Source organism: Gossypium hirsutum, chromosome A05 (genome assembly GCF_007990345.1).
Source record: "Gossypium hirsutum isolate 1008001.06 chromosome A05, Gossypium_hirsutum_v2.1, whole genome shotgun sequence".
Taxonomy (NCBI): domain Eukaryota; kingdom Viridiplantae; phylum Streptophyta; class Magnoliopsida; order Malvales; family Malvaceae; genus Gossypium; species Gossypium hirsutum.
In genome coordinates, this window is record NC_053428.1 from 27,930,249 (window position 1) to 27,947,448 (window position 17,200).

A 17,200-nucleotide genomic window follows, 5' to 3' on the forward strand; every position below is an offset into this window, starting at 1 on the left:
ATTCTATTTTTAATCTTTAAATAATGAATTTATTCCGAGTACACATAATTCAATATATCTATATCTCAAAGTTTACATATAATTTAATTAAATATAAATTTAAAATATTTAAATTTACTTCATAAAAAAGTTTAATTTTATAGTAATTAAATATAAATTTAAAAATTATATTTTTATTATTTTATAATAAAATAATTAATATATATATATACTAGATGAAGAATACATAATAAATTTATTGAAATTTAATGTTAAAGTTAAATGTGAATTTAATTGAAATGGTCAAGTTGAGAAATAATTTTTATAAATATTGATTTCAAATCCTAATATATACACATTTATATATTTTCCTGCATTTTATATGAAAATGAAAAAAATATCTCTAAAATAATATTTATTGATTTTTTAAAATTAAGACCTTTTAATAATTTAACAATTGAATTGAGACTCAATAAAAAGTGGCACCAACTCAATTGAACTATTTATAAATAGTATAAACATATAAATACAAGATTATAATTGATAACAACATAATAGTTTTCCTTTTATAAATCTGGATCAAAGGGGTTACTAGATTTTATTCATTAAAATTTAGTAAGTTGATGTCACAAATTAATCGAGTATCAAGTCAATTGAAAAAATTAATACATCATTTATTTTAAAGGATAAAAAATATTATTATGATAATATTTTTTATCTTTTTATAATTTTATGTAAGTTTTACATAAATTAACTAAAATCACATATTCAAATATCAAATGCATGTTTAATGAGATGTATGTATATAAATTATTTACCATTCCACTTATAATAATTATTGAATAAATTTAAAAAAAAATTGTTTGGTCTACATTGTGCGAGGGTTTCATATAATCTAATAAAAAGTTACTGGTAAAAAAAACTTTTCATATTCCTTTTAAATTTTGATATTGAGCAAGTGGTAATTTTAAAAAATTAGAGTTATTATTGTCAATTTTAAAAATAAGTAAATAAAGACAATTAATCTCAGCATCAAATTTTTCTTTAAATTTATATAATTTTGATTAGTTTCATAACAAATTTAGCTCCTGTAATTTATTATTCTATCAATTTGGTCATAATTTAACAAATCTAGCCTATACTATTTTTGTAAATATGAAAATGTTGATGTTAAATTTATTGAAATTTTAGAATCAAGACAAAATTAACAAAATATATAAACGTCAAAGGTTAAATTTGTTATTTTACCAATCAAAATTATGCACAATTGATGAAATACATTAGTGCCCTGATTAATTGTTCTTAATTGTCCACTTTCAAAAATAACAGGGATTAAATTGCTCAAATTTTTTGAAAGGGACTAAATTGCTCAAATTTGAATTTAAAGGGACTGGAAAGGTCTTTTTACCAATTTTGTTCATATTTATTTGATTTAATTTAAAAAATGAAAGTGAAAACAAACAACCAGTCACTCAGGAAGAGTTGTTGGACTCTTTGACCTTACGAGCCCAGCACAGCAGCAACCGCCATTTTTTTTTTTTGGCGTTCTCTTGATGATCAAGTTTCATGGTTCTTCACTACCAGACATTCAATTAACCTAAATCTAACTGCCATTCAATTCAATGCTCCAACTTTCTTCATTTTCGAATATACCATTTCTAATACTATTCTTTATCAATAAAATAGAATTAGGGCGGTTACTTTTGTTCTTTTCTTTTCCTATTTTCAATCTTCTTTTTTTCGCTGGCAAAGCGAAAGAAACAGAGGTTCTGATAGCTTATGCTGCTACGGAAGTTGAAAAAAGTAAATCAAACGCCATTTACACGAAAAGTCTCCACTGTTCTTGAGAGTGCAAGATGGATGATCTGATATCAGTAAAATATTAACAAATTCTTTAGCAATTCAGTATTCAAAAAGGTCTTGTTTCCTTTTTTATTTGTGCAACTTTGGTTTGGACCTGCGTTTGAATTTAAGAATGTTAAATTTTATGATTTTGCATCCTTTAGATTTGGGTTTGTTTAGAATTGGAGAACACTCTGCTTTTTACTTTTTGAAATTCAAAACTTTTTTAGTTAAATTTGATGTTCTTTCTTGGATTTTCGCTTCTTTGCATGTCTGTTCAAATTGTAGAATATCCTTCTGTTAGGAAAAAAAGAAGCTTGAAAGCATAATTCCATTTCCTATCTGTTTGTCTCTTTTTATGTTGAGGAAAGACAAATTAAAGAGAACATGTACTTGATTTGATACATTGCAGGTAGTCTGATTAAAGCTTTGATTTAAATGGCTGAATCGGTAGCAAATCCCACAGTTGTGGGAGCAAGTACGGTGGAGGAAACATCGCCCGATTTGTTGAAGAATACACCATCTAACATTGCAAGATTGGAGGATGTGATAGAGCATTGTAAGGGCCGTCGGAAGTATCTTGCACAGACAAGGAGTCCTTCAGATGGGGGTGACGTCCGCTGGTACTTTTACAAGGTTCCTTTAGCTGAAAATGGTTAGTTTCTGCTGGATTTCAAAGTCTAGTTTTAGTTTGCTGTTCTTAGTTTCTGTTCTCTTTTGGTTGTGTTTATGGAGCAGTTTGTTAGCAACACATTCTAATGCACTGTAAACATTGAAGAGATTTTTCTTGTGTTCATGGAGCAGTTTGTCCTATTGTTAGCTTTTTGCGCAATTTAATATGCATTCTGTTGGTCCTATTGTTTTTCCTTTTTCTTTGTGATAGACTATTTGGATTAATCAACTTTTGGACGACAATGATAATGGGCTTAGTTGGAAGGGATAGTTGGTTCAGAAATTGAAGTTTTAATTTCTTACCCATCTCTGCTTTTTTTTTTTTTCTCCTTAAAGAAAAACTAATAGCATGCACTTCCAAGTATGATTCAAACTTACAGACCAGAGAGAACTAGGCAAGGGCGTTGCATAAGTCTTTGGAAATGGCAACGCTTCTGAACACTGTTGGCCAAAATATAATATTAAGTCTAACTTTTCTTTGTTTAGTTTAATCTCTTGGAAGAGAATTGAATTTTCCCTGCTATTTCTGGAGGGATAAAGAGTTTTGCTGTTCTGTCATGGATCATTAAGGTCATGGTTAGATGGAGCAGTGCTTCAGGGTTCTATTGATGATGCAATAACGCACTAAAGTGAATGGTATAGCTGTTTACAATCATTGTGGGTAGTGGTGAATAATGCTGAAGATTTGCATGGCCCAAAGGATGCCTTTGAAATACTGAAATATGCACAGACCACTTCCTCTACAATTTTTGTAAGTGAATAATAGACAAGAAAACAAATTAGGTGGAACAAATGTGATAGATCAACGTCTTAATTTGGGCACAGGAAAGGAATCGAGAGGTTGTGGTGGTAGGCTGCTGGTCATTAGTAGTCACAGTTCCAGGTCCAATGTTGCTGTCTGGCTTTTCCATGAAAGAATATTTTCTCTTGATTACCCTCTTAAGTAGGGATTCTTTTTTCGGGTTATAACACTTATTTTTCTGTGCTTCAGCTGCCATGCTTTGTATTATTTGCCAAATTTTAATAAAGATAAGATTCATTTTCTGGAATGATGTTGGTACATGTGCATCATTTATTTAAATACATAGTATAGTATCAAATATTATTTTTTACTTACAAGTCTTTCACCATATTAAACTATCTAATCTTTCTGTTTCCTTTGAATTGTATCCTTGTGTAGAATTTTGAAGTTGACATGGCAATCCCCCAGCATATGAAAGGCCTTTTTTGTGCGAATGAGTTTGATTCAAATTATTTTGATGACTTCTTTTTTCTCTTTTGCTCTCTACAGAGCTAGCTGCCTCTATTCCTCGAACTGAGATAGTGGGGAAGAGTGACTATTTTCGTTTTGGGATGAGGGATTCTCTTGCTATAGAGGCATCTTTCTTGCAGGTCCTCCTTTTTCTTTTGAATTTATAATTATGTTGCATGAATAAGTGACTATCCCTTATTATTCTTTGTAGCTGGACTTTCTTCTGACTATTGAATCATTTTGGAATTTTATTGGGCTCTATGCTAGTGTCAATTTAAATACTAGAGTACCTTTGTTAGATTGAATAAGGAATCAAAAAATACTTTCTTATTGTGTCTGATTTGAATTAATTAGAAAAGATGATTGAATAATTTTTTATATTCTAGAAGTGTCCCATCAACTAGCTTGGGCAATCACAGGGGGAAGGGATTAAAATAATCTAGTAGGGTGAAGACTGAAGAACTGGAAAGGCAACCCTAGAAATATAACAATCGATTATCTCTGCATTTCTTTTCTCCAATCTTCTATTTCAAAAACTAATCCTAGCTATATGATAAAGAAAGACAGCATGGCTCTGTCCAATCCTGCTTTAGATCTTATACCAAGCAAAAAAAAAAAAAAAACAACAACTCTTTGTTGGTTTCTCCTATCATATCCTACCTTTTTTACCCTGATCAAGTAGTGTGTCTCTCAAAAATTGTTGGTGTCTCCTCATTCATTTCTTATCATACTTTTGGTGAACGAGACGTTTATGCTTAAGTTATTAGGTGGTATATATATATTTTTAACACCTAGTAGTTTGTTTTATTTTTGGCCATGAGCCTGTAGTTTGTTGAATATATGTTTACAGAGAGAAGAAGAGCTACTATCTAGTTGGTGGAAAGAATATGCTGAATGCTGTGAAGGTCCAAGAGGACGAAGTAGTTCTGGCAAGAAGTTGGACTTGGGAGAAGATTCATCTTCTTCCAAGGGTTTGCAATCAGCCCAACTATATGGGTTTGAAGAAGAGAGGGTTGGTGTCCCTGTAAAGGGAGGGCTCTATGAGGTATCCCATTCCTATTCAAGTTTCTGTTCTATTCAGGTTTTTGCATTTGTACTTTAAGTTGAAGCAAAAGATGTGTGATCCTTCAGTGCAAATCTTTTATGTAGCAAGATGGGAGATTTTTTCCCTGTTACATAACTGGATATAGGTGGGGCAATAGCCTGCAGTCATGAATTCAGGTAGTGTTTATTAGAAAGCCTTTTTGTTGCCTGGTGCAGACAATCTATGGCTTTGATATGTATTAGCTGATTGCATTCTTTGATAAGTTTCTATATGTTTTCACATGAATGTTGCACCATATTTTGGAGTCTTGGAATGTTGTTTGCATCTGTATGGTATACTTTTTAAGTTACCTTTGGATCTGTCTGGTATGCTTTTTAAGTTATCTTTTATTTTGTATGATATGCTTTTTAAGTTACATTGTCACATTAATTCTTTTCTTTGCGTGCTAAAATGGCATATTCCTATAGTTGAGAATTCTAAAAATAATTTTCTTGTAACTGTGAAGCACTAAGTTTTATTTGCTCAAATCAGGTATTGATTTTTATAACTGAGATGGTTTAAATAATGCAGGTAGATTTAGTTAAGAGACACTGCTTCCCTGTTTACTGGAATGGAGAAAATAGGCGTGTTTTAAGAGGTCACTGGTTCGCTCGTAAAGGGGGAGTGGATTGGCTTCCACTTCGTGAAGATGTAGCTGAACAATTGGAGATTGCATATAGTAACAAGGTTTGCAACATATTGATGTCCTAAGATCCGGTTTCTCCCAATAAATTTTGATTTACCGAGTTTGCATTGTCTATCCCAGTGAAGCTCCTAAATCTTTTGCAAGAATGCCAGTGATGTTGTTGCTCGTTGAACACATAGAATTTGAGGGCACTGTGATGGCTTTCCAATTATTTCCATCTTCATTTTCTTGTTTTTTAACTTGTTCATTCTTGATCTCTTTCTTTCATTTTATTGAACTTAGGCATATATAAGCAATTCCTTTTGTTTTTATTTTTTAATAAATATAATCATAATTTCCGCTGAAGTTAGACCTTTTCACAGGTTTGGCATAGGAGAACATTTCAACCGTCAGGACTTTTTGCAGCTAGAGTTGATTTGCAGGGCTCTACCCCAGTATGTTTATAATTTTCTGGAAGAACAAACTATTCACTCAAATCATAATATGTCATGCCTAAGGACATGAGGTGCAACACTTAATGCAGGGACTGCATGCACTTTTTACTGGAGAAGACGATACTTGGGAGGCTTGGCTCAATGTTGACGCTTCTGGTTTTTCAAGTGTCATAAGTTTCAGTGGAAGTGCAATCAAGTTAAGACGTGGTTACTCTGCATCTCACTCCCCCAAACCCACCCAGGTTTCCGCCCTTTTCCGTCTCTTATGCTTTAACAGCAAGAAAAAATCTTTGTTTTAATGGTAAATATGCTGATATGCCAATTATATGTGCGATGGACTGATGTTGGACCTTTATTTTCTTTTTCTATCAGAGTATCGGCTTTTTAACCATATGCTTGGCTTTTGTAGGATGAATTACGTCAAAGAAGGGAGGAAGAAATGGATGATTACTGTTCTGAGGTATGCTTTAGAGCCTTTGTTTGTTGCATATGTCCATGCGTTTTAAATATTATAGATAAAAGAAATTACATGGTATTTCTCAAAAAAACTATTTATAATTATTATAATAGATAGGGTTATTATTGACATTGGCGCATGACCTATACACCTTTTAACGATTTGTACCTAAAGAAAACAAAAAAAAATTATTCACAACCAGGTACTTGAACTTGTATTCTACCTGCATGTTACCCCAATTTACCAATGATACAAAAAATGCTGATGTAGTTTAGTCGGCTACTAAGTTGCCTCATGTTTGGTCCATACCATGTTAAGAATTTTTCTTATTTTGAAAATATAATAGGGATTGAAAAAAAAAGTAAAGATTAGGGTTGGGGAGGAAGAAGGGAAAGGAAGAAAGAACAAGGGGCTTAGGGTTGCGAGAGGGCCAGCTGACTGGACCTCAGCTGCCGTGATTGAGGCTGTTGAGGTTCAAAAACAGTGGGGGTGGAGGAACCAGGGAGAGAGAGATACCTGCCTCAAGATGGTTAGATATGAGGCCGATTGCCCTCTTTCCCTCTCTTTCCCTGGTTTAGATTTTTTTGAAAAATTCAATTAAAATTTAAAAAGGAAAATAGTTTCATTTTAAAAAATGTTAAAATTTTTTCAACTAAAAAACATTTTTAATTTATTTTTTAATTAAAATATGTTGAAATAAATTTTGAAAATATTTTTTCCCCTAAAAATATAAACATGGCATTGTTGACCCGTAAAAGTTTCCTGATGTTGAATTTTTATTGGATAAAACGTCGATTGATGGATATAAAGCTAGGTACATAATTGTGATATTTTTCTTTGGGTACTAAAACATTAAAATGAGTATTTTGGAGGCCAAATTGCATAGTAACCCTAATGGCAACAAACCAGGAACCTATGTAGCTAGTCAAATGTTCTATAATAACAGCCTATATTTTAAAGCAGCAATTGGAAGTATTTGCTTGGGTTGACTGCATCTTGGTTTTGACTTATTCATTGAAATAAATTGTTGTGTGTTTCCTGCTTTTGATCAGATGGATTTATTGTTACTGTACTATACTAAAATATTCAGTGCTTGAGGATTAACTTGGGCTAAGAACTACCATGGATAAACAAGTTTCGTGCAGCATTTTATCATTGGCGTAAATAGAATTGTTGTAGTGTGGGTATGATCCAACTACATGACATTCCAATTGTTAATATAATGCACACTTTTCAATACTATGATGGGTTTGGGTGACTTGATTAGCAATTGCCCGGAAGATAAAGGGATGCTTTCTTTTGATTATATGCTGAAGTTTGTGTTGACAAACCTTTTACAAGATGGATCTTTTACATGGAAAATAATGTAGACTTGTTGTATGTGTCTGATTTCACATTTGCTTTTAATTGAATCCTAAACTTCTAACTGTGCTGCTTTTTAACTTCATTCCTTTTCTTCCTCTAATCTTTTTTTGGTACAAATATTGTGCATATTTGTAAATATCAGAGCCTTTCTATCTGCTTAATGATGTTTACAACAAGACTGTATATATTTCATCTAGGTTCCTGTTCGACACTTGGTCTTTATGGTCCACGGTATTGGTCAAAGGTTGGAGAAATCTAATTTGGTTGATGATGTTGGCAACTTTCGGCACATCACAGCAACCCTTGCTGAGAAACACCTGACTTCACATCAAAGGCGCACACAAAGAGTCCTTTTCATTCCCTGTCAGGTAATAAATTGTTCCTCTATAATGATCTTATACTTCCTTTCCTTGTTTGTTTCTTTTTATTAAGTACAAAAATTGTTCTGAACATGAATGATTTTATATCATTGTTATTGTGTCCTTATTATCATTCTCTGTCATGATAATACTCTTTGCTCACTGTGTTATTTTCAGTGGATAAGATTGCTTTATCTAAATAAGTTGATTGTCTGTCACAATGTGACAGGCTGTTTCCATGAACTCTAGCATTACAGTGTTTCTTTTATGCACATTATATAGGCCCTTGTGTGGCAAAATCTTGTGTTGGCATCTTCTGGGTTCATATTTAAGAATCACCACACATTATTGCTCAATATTAATATTTTAGTGGGATCAAGTATTGGGTTACTTCTAAGAACCTGCCTGCTTTCTGCAATAATTGGTTTTTTGAGAACCTAACTGCTTTAAAATCTGTTTTATCACAGATAAATTTAGCCAGCCCTAAAGAACTTCAAGTGATATAAATGAGAAGATTAATGAAGCTAAAATGAAGAAATATTAGAAGATGAATCTGAAAAATGAATTCATGATGGATTGTGTGGTTTTAGGTCGTATACATTTATAGACCCATGTTTACGTTTTGGGAAGCAAATTGTTATTATAGTTCATTGTTTTGAGCATGAAAGATTTTGTTGGTTTGAGTTTTGAACTTTGCTTGGTTGAATGCAAGCACATCAACAAAACTAGTATAAAAAAAGTAGGTTGGCATAATGGGTGAGTTTGTTTTTCTTTGAAATCTTGAAGAACTAATTAATTTTATTTACTAAAGAAATGATGATTGAAATACGAAGATATAGTGCCTTTCTATTAGAATAATTCGTTTAGGATGTATTCTGTACAAACACTAGCCTTAACTGCACCACTAGGAACTTGCTGGACCATATCGGCTTTGTATTATGTACAAGCATTAACCCCAGGTTGATGCTTTTTTTTTTTTGGCTCACTCACATTTCTTTTCTTCCATAAGATGAAATAATTGTCTGCTGGAACTGGTTGGGAGCCTGATAGTTTCAAACATAGGTTAGATCAAAGCAATGGATGTTATGAAAGGTCATGTGGAAGGGAGTTCTTCTTGGAAAAAGAAGTGGAAGTTCTGTGTAATTTGATTTCTATAATATTTAGACATGAATGGATGGTATTTTCTGCTGTAATTAGGGACTACCGCAGGACTCCATTGGATATACGTGGTTGTCAGAATGTATATGTGTTGTAAACTCTTTTTTGGTATTTGTTATGAGCTTGTTTTGCTTGTTTTTATTCTCTTCTTAGTCATTTTCTTGTCTTTTATGCTTCAATGCAATTTTCATTTCTTTTTTTTTCTATTTTTTGATTTTATCTTTTCATGGTACCTCACATTCATTTTTCAGTGGAGAAAAGGCTTGAAGCTCAGTGGTGAAGCTGCAGTTGAGAAAATCACACTAGATGGTGTGCGGGGTTTGCGTGTTATGCTAAGTGCTACTGTTCATGATGTATTATACTACATGAGTCCCATATACTGTCAGAGCATTATCAACTCGGTATTCTCTTTGCTATTATATTAATATTTACAGTCTGCATGATTATTCTAAAATGCTTCTATTAATTTTTGTTCCTAGAATTATTACCATAGATCTAAATGGAGGAATTGCAGAAGAATTTGTCAAACAATTTTTAGAATTTGAGATTCAATTCATTGCTAGATTATTTCTTGGGCTTGGGCCAATTGATAAACTGAAGCATTTTAGACCTTGGGTATAATAGCAATCAGTCTCACTGGGGAATTGGCTCTTGCACTGCTTTAAGGGCTTTTCTCTAAGATATCTACGCTGCATCTTCAATATCTTGCACTGGAGCTGGTAATAAGGAATTTAACTTTCAGTTTCACATAAAAATGGTCCTTGGAACTGGGGGATGTACTTTGATCTAAAGAGTTATAGGAAAAAAGTTTGAGCTACTGTTGTAGAATTTTTTCAAAAAGAAAAAAGAATGTGGATCTATAACTTTTTTCACCCTAAACACTTACTTTATAGATCTTTTTAGCCTTTTAATATCCAGATAAGATGAGTCTAATTTTGTTAAGAACTAATTGCTATCTTGGTTAGTATCTTGAATATGTAATTTTGTTTAAATAATGGCAAACTTTTGTGCAAATTTGTACGGTTTTCATGTGGGAGCTAAAAACACAATTGCCTAATATACACTGCTGGCAAGTTTCCAGTAAAGGGTACTGGAAATAGAAAATATAAATGGTAGTTAGGTGATTCAGACATGTGAACCACCTTGGATTAGGCTGTATGGTTCTATTCAAGGTTACTGAATGCTCTTACTTCCTGCATAGTTCTCTATCATATCTGGAACTGTATGTTATGAATGAATCATCTTCTAGTGATTTATGTAGGTGATTATGTTCAATGTGATATGTATAGCTTAGATATATTCAACTTATTTAGTGGTTAAGTTTGAGAAATATTTCAAGTAACTTTCAAGGCTTCTTGGACAAGCAAAAGTGTAGGATTGTTGGTTTATCATCTTGGCTCCAAAAGAAGGAAATATATTGTAAAATTTCCTCTTTTAGCATATTATCAATGATCTCTGAGGAGACATGGGGGAACTTTAGTGCTATCAGATGTAAGATCTACATTATAATTTCAGGAAATTATTTGGTTTAATATCATGGAGGAGAATTATAGGCAGTTGGTGAAGTTGACCATCAATAAAGATCAATTATAGGATCTACTTCTAGAGCAAGTTTTAAGGTGTCTCACATTTCTTATGATTTCTATTGGTTCATTTTCTGTTTGAATCATTCCATAAAATACGGTTTTTACAGTCTGAAAATTTTAAAATTTGAAACCAAATGTATTTGACATTTTTTCATGCAGGTTTCGAACCAGTTAAATAGGCTGTATTTAAAGTTTCTTAAACGGAATCCTGGTTATGACGGAAAGGTATGTTAGTTGTCTGTCTTTTATTTAGTTATGTTACTATTGTGATCATGTTTGCATTTAATTATTTGTAATTATATCAATTCTGTTTAGGTTTCCATATATGGACATTCTTTGGGAAGCGTCCTCTCCTATGACATCCTCTGCCATCAAGAGAATCTCTCCTCCCCATTTCCAATGGAATGGGTGTATGAGAAACACTCAAAGGATGTTGGATGTCCCGTTGATACGAATAACCAATCTTCTAATCCCAGTTCTTTGGATAATCTAGAGGAAAACAACATCAATGTGAGGATGAAGGATGCAGTAGATTGTGTTGGTGAAGACATGTTGGTTTCACAACCAACTGCTTTGGTGATTGAAGGGAATGTGGAAGATGAATCCTTAGTAAATTCTGAAATTGATGTGTCTGCTGAGGACTCTATTCAGAAAAGCTGTGAGGAGGATGTGCATCAATTACTTAATGATGTTAATGGAACCCTTTTGCTGGATGAGGGTGGATTAGGTAAAGCTACAGATGTTGCTGGTCTTTCAGAGAAAGTGACGGAGGAAAAGAGTGAAGAAGCCAGATATAAGGATAAAAAAATCAAAATGCTTAGGGAAGAGGTAGGAATTTTGATATGCATATTATATAAGCAATCAAAATGCTTTTCTGGATTCCAATGTGTTAAATGAAAGTTTCGTGCTTCAGGTTAATTCCCTGGAGGCGAAAATTGCAGAACTGCAATCACATAAAAGTGAGGATGCCACTGGTATGTTGCTTAAAGGAAATTTCTATTTTTTTCTTTGCAAGTAGAAAGGAGTCTGTATGCTTTTCATTACTAGTTTGTTCATTCCTATGGAAGAAATTCTTATGTAAGTATCAATCCCTTACATAATAGAAAATAAGGAGATGCTTGGGCGAAAGCCACCTCCGCTGCAGAAGTTCAATCAAAAGCTGGTAGTTACGTTGGATGATGCACCACAGAGATATACACCTTATATCAGATACACAAAGCTTGAATTCAAGGTATGGTGAAAATAATAATAGTAACTGTTTTTCTTTCATTAATGAGACTTCTTGTTGTATTGTGGTAGAGTACCTTCTTTTTAAGATAGACTACATTTTTGTGGTATTTTAGCATTATCTGTAGACACACAACAAACATACAAACACGTGCAGTCCATAGAAATAGAAAAATGTGGATACGTTAATAATCTTATATGAACTACATTTAACAATTTATGATATCAGGTTGACACATTCTTTGCAGTGGGATCACCTCTGGGAGTGTTCCTTGCCCTTCGCAATATCCGTATTGGACTTGGTAATTCTCAAATCTTAGATGTTCTTGTGCTTTTATATTGGCACATCACATAGAAGTTCTTTCAGCATATTTCTGATTTCCCCCTTACTTTGAACAGTTTTTTTTTTTACATTTTTCATTTTTAATATGGATGGATTCCATTGGCTGGTGAAAATTATAGTTTTTGCATATGTTATGGAGTCTCAGAAAGTTATGACAATGGTTTAACTTTATTTTGGTTGTTGCCATTTAACTTCAAGCTATGCCTGGTTCTTATATAAATGATCTCACATTTTATTTTATTGTTGCTTACTTCACTTTATTCTTCTAATGACTCTGCCCAATTATTTTTTTAAAATTTTATGATCAAATACTATGGTTTCGCAGTGTGCCACTGATTTAGTTCTCTGCTGTCGAGATGTGATTAGCTAGTATATTTCTATCTTTCTTATCTCCAGTTCAAGTAAAACCTTCAGGTCCCAACATTATGTTTCTCGCCTTATTTTCCCAGATATTCTTTCATTTCTCAACGGTCATTGTTTATATGCTTTTTTTGGTACTTTGCTTGAACTGCTAATTGTCTCTCTTTGTATTGCAGGCAAAGGCCAAGATTATTGGGATGAGGAAAACATTTCCGAAGAGATGCCAGCTTGTCGTCAAATGCTCAACATCTTCCACCCATATGATCCTGTAGCATATAGGTTGGTGCTACCTGTTATGCATTTTTTATTCTTATTGGAATCGAGAATGTCAAACTCCTTAAGTGAAATGGTTGATTCAAGACTTGGCATGAGCCTTTTTTATTAGCCTAACAAAATTGGTAGGATTGCCATACTTGGGAGTAGACAATATTATCCTTTTAACCCTTAAGGAGGGTGGGTGTGTGGGTGAGGAATGGCCCATTCTAGCTTTATGAGTTTGATTTGTTGATAACTTGATATAAGTGCACACATGCATATACATTGTGTGTGTCATGTTTTTATGTATTTTTGTGTGTCCTCAACTTGGTGGCATCCTCCCCCTTGCCATCCCTATTTGATTCAGAAAATGGTCCATTTTTCTCCTCTTTAATTTGTTATTTTATTCTGTCCTAAACTTGACAGTGTTTTGTATCTTTATGCAGAATAGAACCACTTGTTTGCAAAGAACACATCACAAAACGTCCTGTCATTATCCCTTATCACAAAGGTGGAAGAAGGTTGCATATTGGATTTCAAGTAAGGCCTTTGATACATGCATGACATCAGATAATGTTTCCCACTTTCTCATAGTTGGCCCCCTTGGTGTATCTTTAACCTATCACTTTTTGTTATGCTTGTGTGATATGTTTAGGAATTCACTGAAGATTTAGCTGCTCGTTCTCAAGGAGTAATGGATCGTCTCAGCTTTATAAGGGTGGGTTATTACACTTTCCAGCATCTCATTTTGTTTGGTTCTATTGCTTTGATTTCTATGAAAAATGAAAACTTCTCAAAAGTTTCTCAGTCCAAGTGCCAATTCCATGGTTATTCCTGAAACTTTACAAGTATGTGTGTGTAGGAATGATGATCAAAATCCATTTTATGATAATTTTGAATTTTTTGCTTTAGTGGTTTTTTTAATGCTATGTATCTGCCAAACTTGGAGTCTCATTGAATCATATTTTGGGGTTCACATTACTAACTGGTATTTGTTTAGTTCCTGGTCTTATAAACTTCTACACTATATGCTTCTTGAACAGGCTAAAGTGCTCACAGTTTGCCAATCAAGAAACACTGACGACCTAGAAGGTAAATCAGTAGTTTCTCCAAAGCTTTTTGCAACACTTTTTTGTTTTAATTTCCTTTTTATGTAAAGAAAGTAGCATGAATAAGTTCATATTACCTTTGTACCTCCAACAAAATTGATTTTGACCTAATCTGCATTGCCCCTGTATTTTTATTCAACCTTCTTTCTTTCATTTATTTGTTTTTAATCACAACAGGACCAGAGAACATGGAAGAGAAAGAAGAGAGATCATATGGTTCTCAAATGATTGAAAGGTTAACTGGGAGTGAAGAAGGGCGAATAGATCACATGCTTCAAGTATGTAATTATACAGTGATGCTATTTGAGTTCCTTCCTCCCCCCCCCCCCTTTCTTTTTTGGGTGTGAGCATTTGTGCATTGGTGTGTACATGTGAAAATGGGACTGCATGTGAACTTTTTCTTGCCACACTTTCCAGCCAGGACTCTTCAGTTTAATTTTTTGTTTCTTTCTGTCTTTCATTTGTACTTAGTACCATTTGATCTAGTAGCACTGATCATGAGTCCTTATAGACCTATGGCTCTAACCTAAATAGGACAGTATGTAATTGGAGAATGAGGCACTTTAATGCCATATGTAACGGTCATTCCCGGCTTCCAGCTTCTTGTGATCGTAATTCTAATAGTTTAGCCATAATAGTAATTTGAGTTGGATGAGGAAGTATCAAAATACCATTTTGAAGTATCTTCTGTAACAAATGTTAAGTGGGATAATGCCAAATTAAAACTTAAGATCAGAACTCAAGGAGCTTTGTGACTAAAGAAAAGGTGGAGTGAGTTTGATTGGTTGGTTGGTTTTTCCACATGAGGGTTTTTAGTGTGTGCTCTTTATCATGACTGCTGGTTCATATTGCTGATTTCTCCTAACATGGGTCTTTTCATTTTACAGGATAAAACATTTGAACATCCATATCTACAAGCCATTGGATCACATACGTAAGATTCTTGAATTGTTGTATGATATGCATGTAGGTGTCTGTACAGGTTTGGATTCATTTTTGGGCAGACTAATGGGTATGCTATGTATTTCCTATGGCATATTGTCACATTTCTGGTCCTGGACGTAGTGTGCTTGTGAAAAGTTCAGTCATCCTCCTTTGCAGTTATCATAGGAAATCCTGAACTATTGGATATTTTCTTTGGCCTGCATGCCATGTGGACAAACAAATAAGGGCCATCAAACAACATATGGACTTGATCATTAATCGTGGAGAGTCTTTTAGTGTCTTAGCTCATATGTTAAACATCCAACTATAAAACCAAAAGATAATTGGTGGAGAGGCTAAACTTGAATGTAAGACCATGGCAAACATGAAAATTGACCATTGTGAGATGAGAACCCTCAATAGTAGTACTATTAGTTTTCAATGCAAATGACCAGATTATCTTTTTTTATTTCTCATGTTCTAATATACTGTGTCACTTTTAGTTTTGAGGTTGGAATTGTAAATGAATGTTATTGACAGTAACATCAAACTGATTTTTTTTAATAAGAGATGAGAACTGAAAAGCATTAATAGTATATGAACAAATAAGGTAAAAGAACGAAATTTGGGGATCTTACTGCCTCCAGACAAGCCCCGCAAGAAATGTGCTCATATATTTTTTTCTCTTTTTAAAATGAGCGAAGAGTCTATTCTAATGTGTCTATTATAATGTAGTAAAAGACAAAATTTGCTTATCTTTCCTCTTTCATAATGTCCTCATGTTTTCTAATTTTATGCAGTAAGAATACTTGTAATGGTCTAATAGTTTGAACCTTGTGTTTGATGGTGCCTCAGTTTTGAAGAATAAAAGTATATAGTTTTACTCTCATTTAGACTTTTGGTTTAACAGAAACTATTGGAGAGATTATGATACTGCACTGTTCATTTTGAAACATTTATATCGAGATATACCTGAAGATCCCGACTCCTCTATGGAATCCAATGGAGACAGCTCAAAGGATAAGAGTGTTTCTACGGGTTGGTCTGATCACAGAGGGTCTCCTGATGAAGAATCTCCTCTTACGTTCTCTGACAGAATTATGGTGAAAAGTTTCTCGAGGGAAGCTAAGAAATTTGTAAAGAAGTCTTGAGTGGCAACAGATTTCTTTTCTTGCCGTGCGCTAGACTTGTACAAGCTGAGCTGATTATGAAGTTATGCACTATACCATCATACCAGAAGTGACTTTTGCTGTTGCAACTCATGTTGCTGCATTTGGGTCTTTAATCTTGTATTTAAATACAAGATTGTTGGCATGCCATTCTTTTACATGGATTCTCAAGAACTGAAGGAAAGAAGTAGAATTCGGAGACTATGATTGTTGCATATGCTGCAGTAGACACAAAGGTGTTCTGGTATCTGCTTCCCTCTGTACAAAAATGGAACACAGATAATTGTACCAAAGTCGTATACTTTTTGGTGAATTTAGGTGGCTCGAACAAATGTACAGGTGTACTATTAGTGCAGAAAGTTTACATGGTATATAAACTGAAGAATCTTGTTGGTTACTAATTTTAACTATTATAATTCTTGCCTTGTCTGGGCTCCAGGGGTCATTGAATATTTTATTTTGGTATTATAAAAATTGGTAGTTGATAAACTATTTTGATCTGTTCTGGATACTAAAAATAACTTGTCATGAATGTAGAGAGCATTTATTTTTGTGGAGTGCAGAATTTTGGAAGTGATGATTTGGTATCCCTTTGCATCCTAATGCTGTTGGTTTTCTTGGCAGAGAAAGTTAAAATTTCCTAACAGATTGCATCTCGTTTGGGGTAATCTATTGGAGGTCTCATTTCTCAGACAGTGGTTAAAATGGCTGAAGAAGCTCAACTTCTACTTCATATATGCTTAGGTATGTTTCTCTGGAATTGTGATAGTTTTATAGCCCTCTCCTTACCTGGATTTGGAGGTAATAGTTCTGAGGAATTGTGGACTGCATACAACAATCCCATCCCATTAAGTTATTAGGGGGTCTTCTATATATGCCTGTCTGTAGCATCTGCTAGATAAAATAAGGGATTATATGTTGTATTTGTAATAATGTTACTTAGCTTTGTCATGGATTTAACATTAATTTGTATGTACTC

The 17,200-nt window shown here is 33.5% G+C and overlaps 1 protein-coding gene across 2 annotated transcripts; it reads left to right on the top strand.

The window, feature by feature from the left end:
• Positions 1-1,525: 1,525 nt before the first annotated feature.
• Positions 1,526-16,666, top strand: LOC107960647 (phospholipase SGR2). Of its 2 annotated transcripts, none has more exons than XM_041112111.1 (22): positions 1,526-1,896; positions 2,234-2,476; positions 3,785-3,885; positions 4,596-4,790; positions 5,361-5,516; positions 5,838-5,909; positions 5,999-6,151; positions 6,319-6,369; positions 7,929-8,099; positions 9,500-9,649; positions 10,994-11,059; positions 11,150-11,662; positions 11,748-11,808; positions 11,938-12,065; positions 12,291-12,363; positions 12,941-13,043; positions 13,466-13,559; positions 13,675-13,737; positions 14,063-14,111; positions 14,306-14,406; positions 15,016-15,062; positions 15,963-16,666. In XM_041112111.1, the coding sequence occupies exons 2-22, from the start codon at positions 2,260-2,262 to the stop codon at positions 16,201-16,203; spliced, it is 2,805 nt and encodes a 934-aa protein (XP_040968045.1). In that variant the 5' UTR covers positions 1,526-1,896; positions 2,234-2,259; the 3' UTR covers positions 16,204-16,666. The 2 variants fall into 2 exon arrangements, with proteins under 2 accessions (XP_040968045.1, XP_040968046.1); XM_041112112.1 differs by having other exon boundaries at positions 1,529-1,896; positions 2,229-2,476.
• Positions 16,667-17,200: the final 534 nt, after the last annotated feature.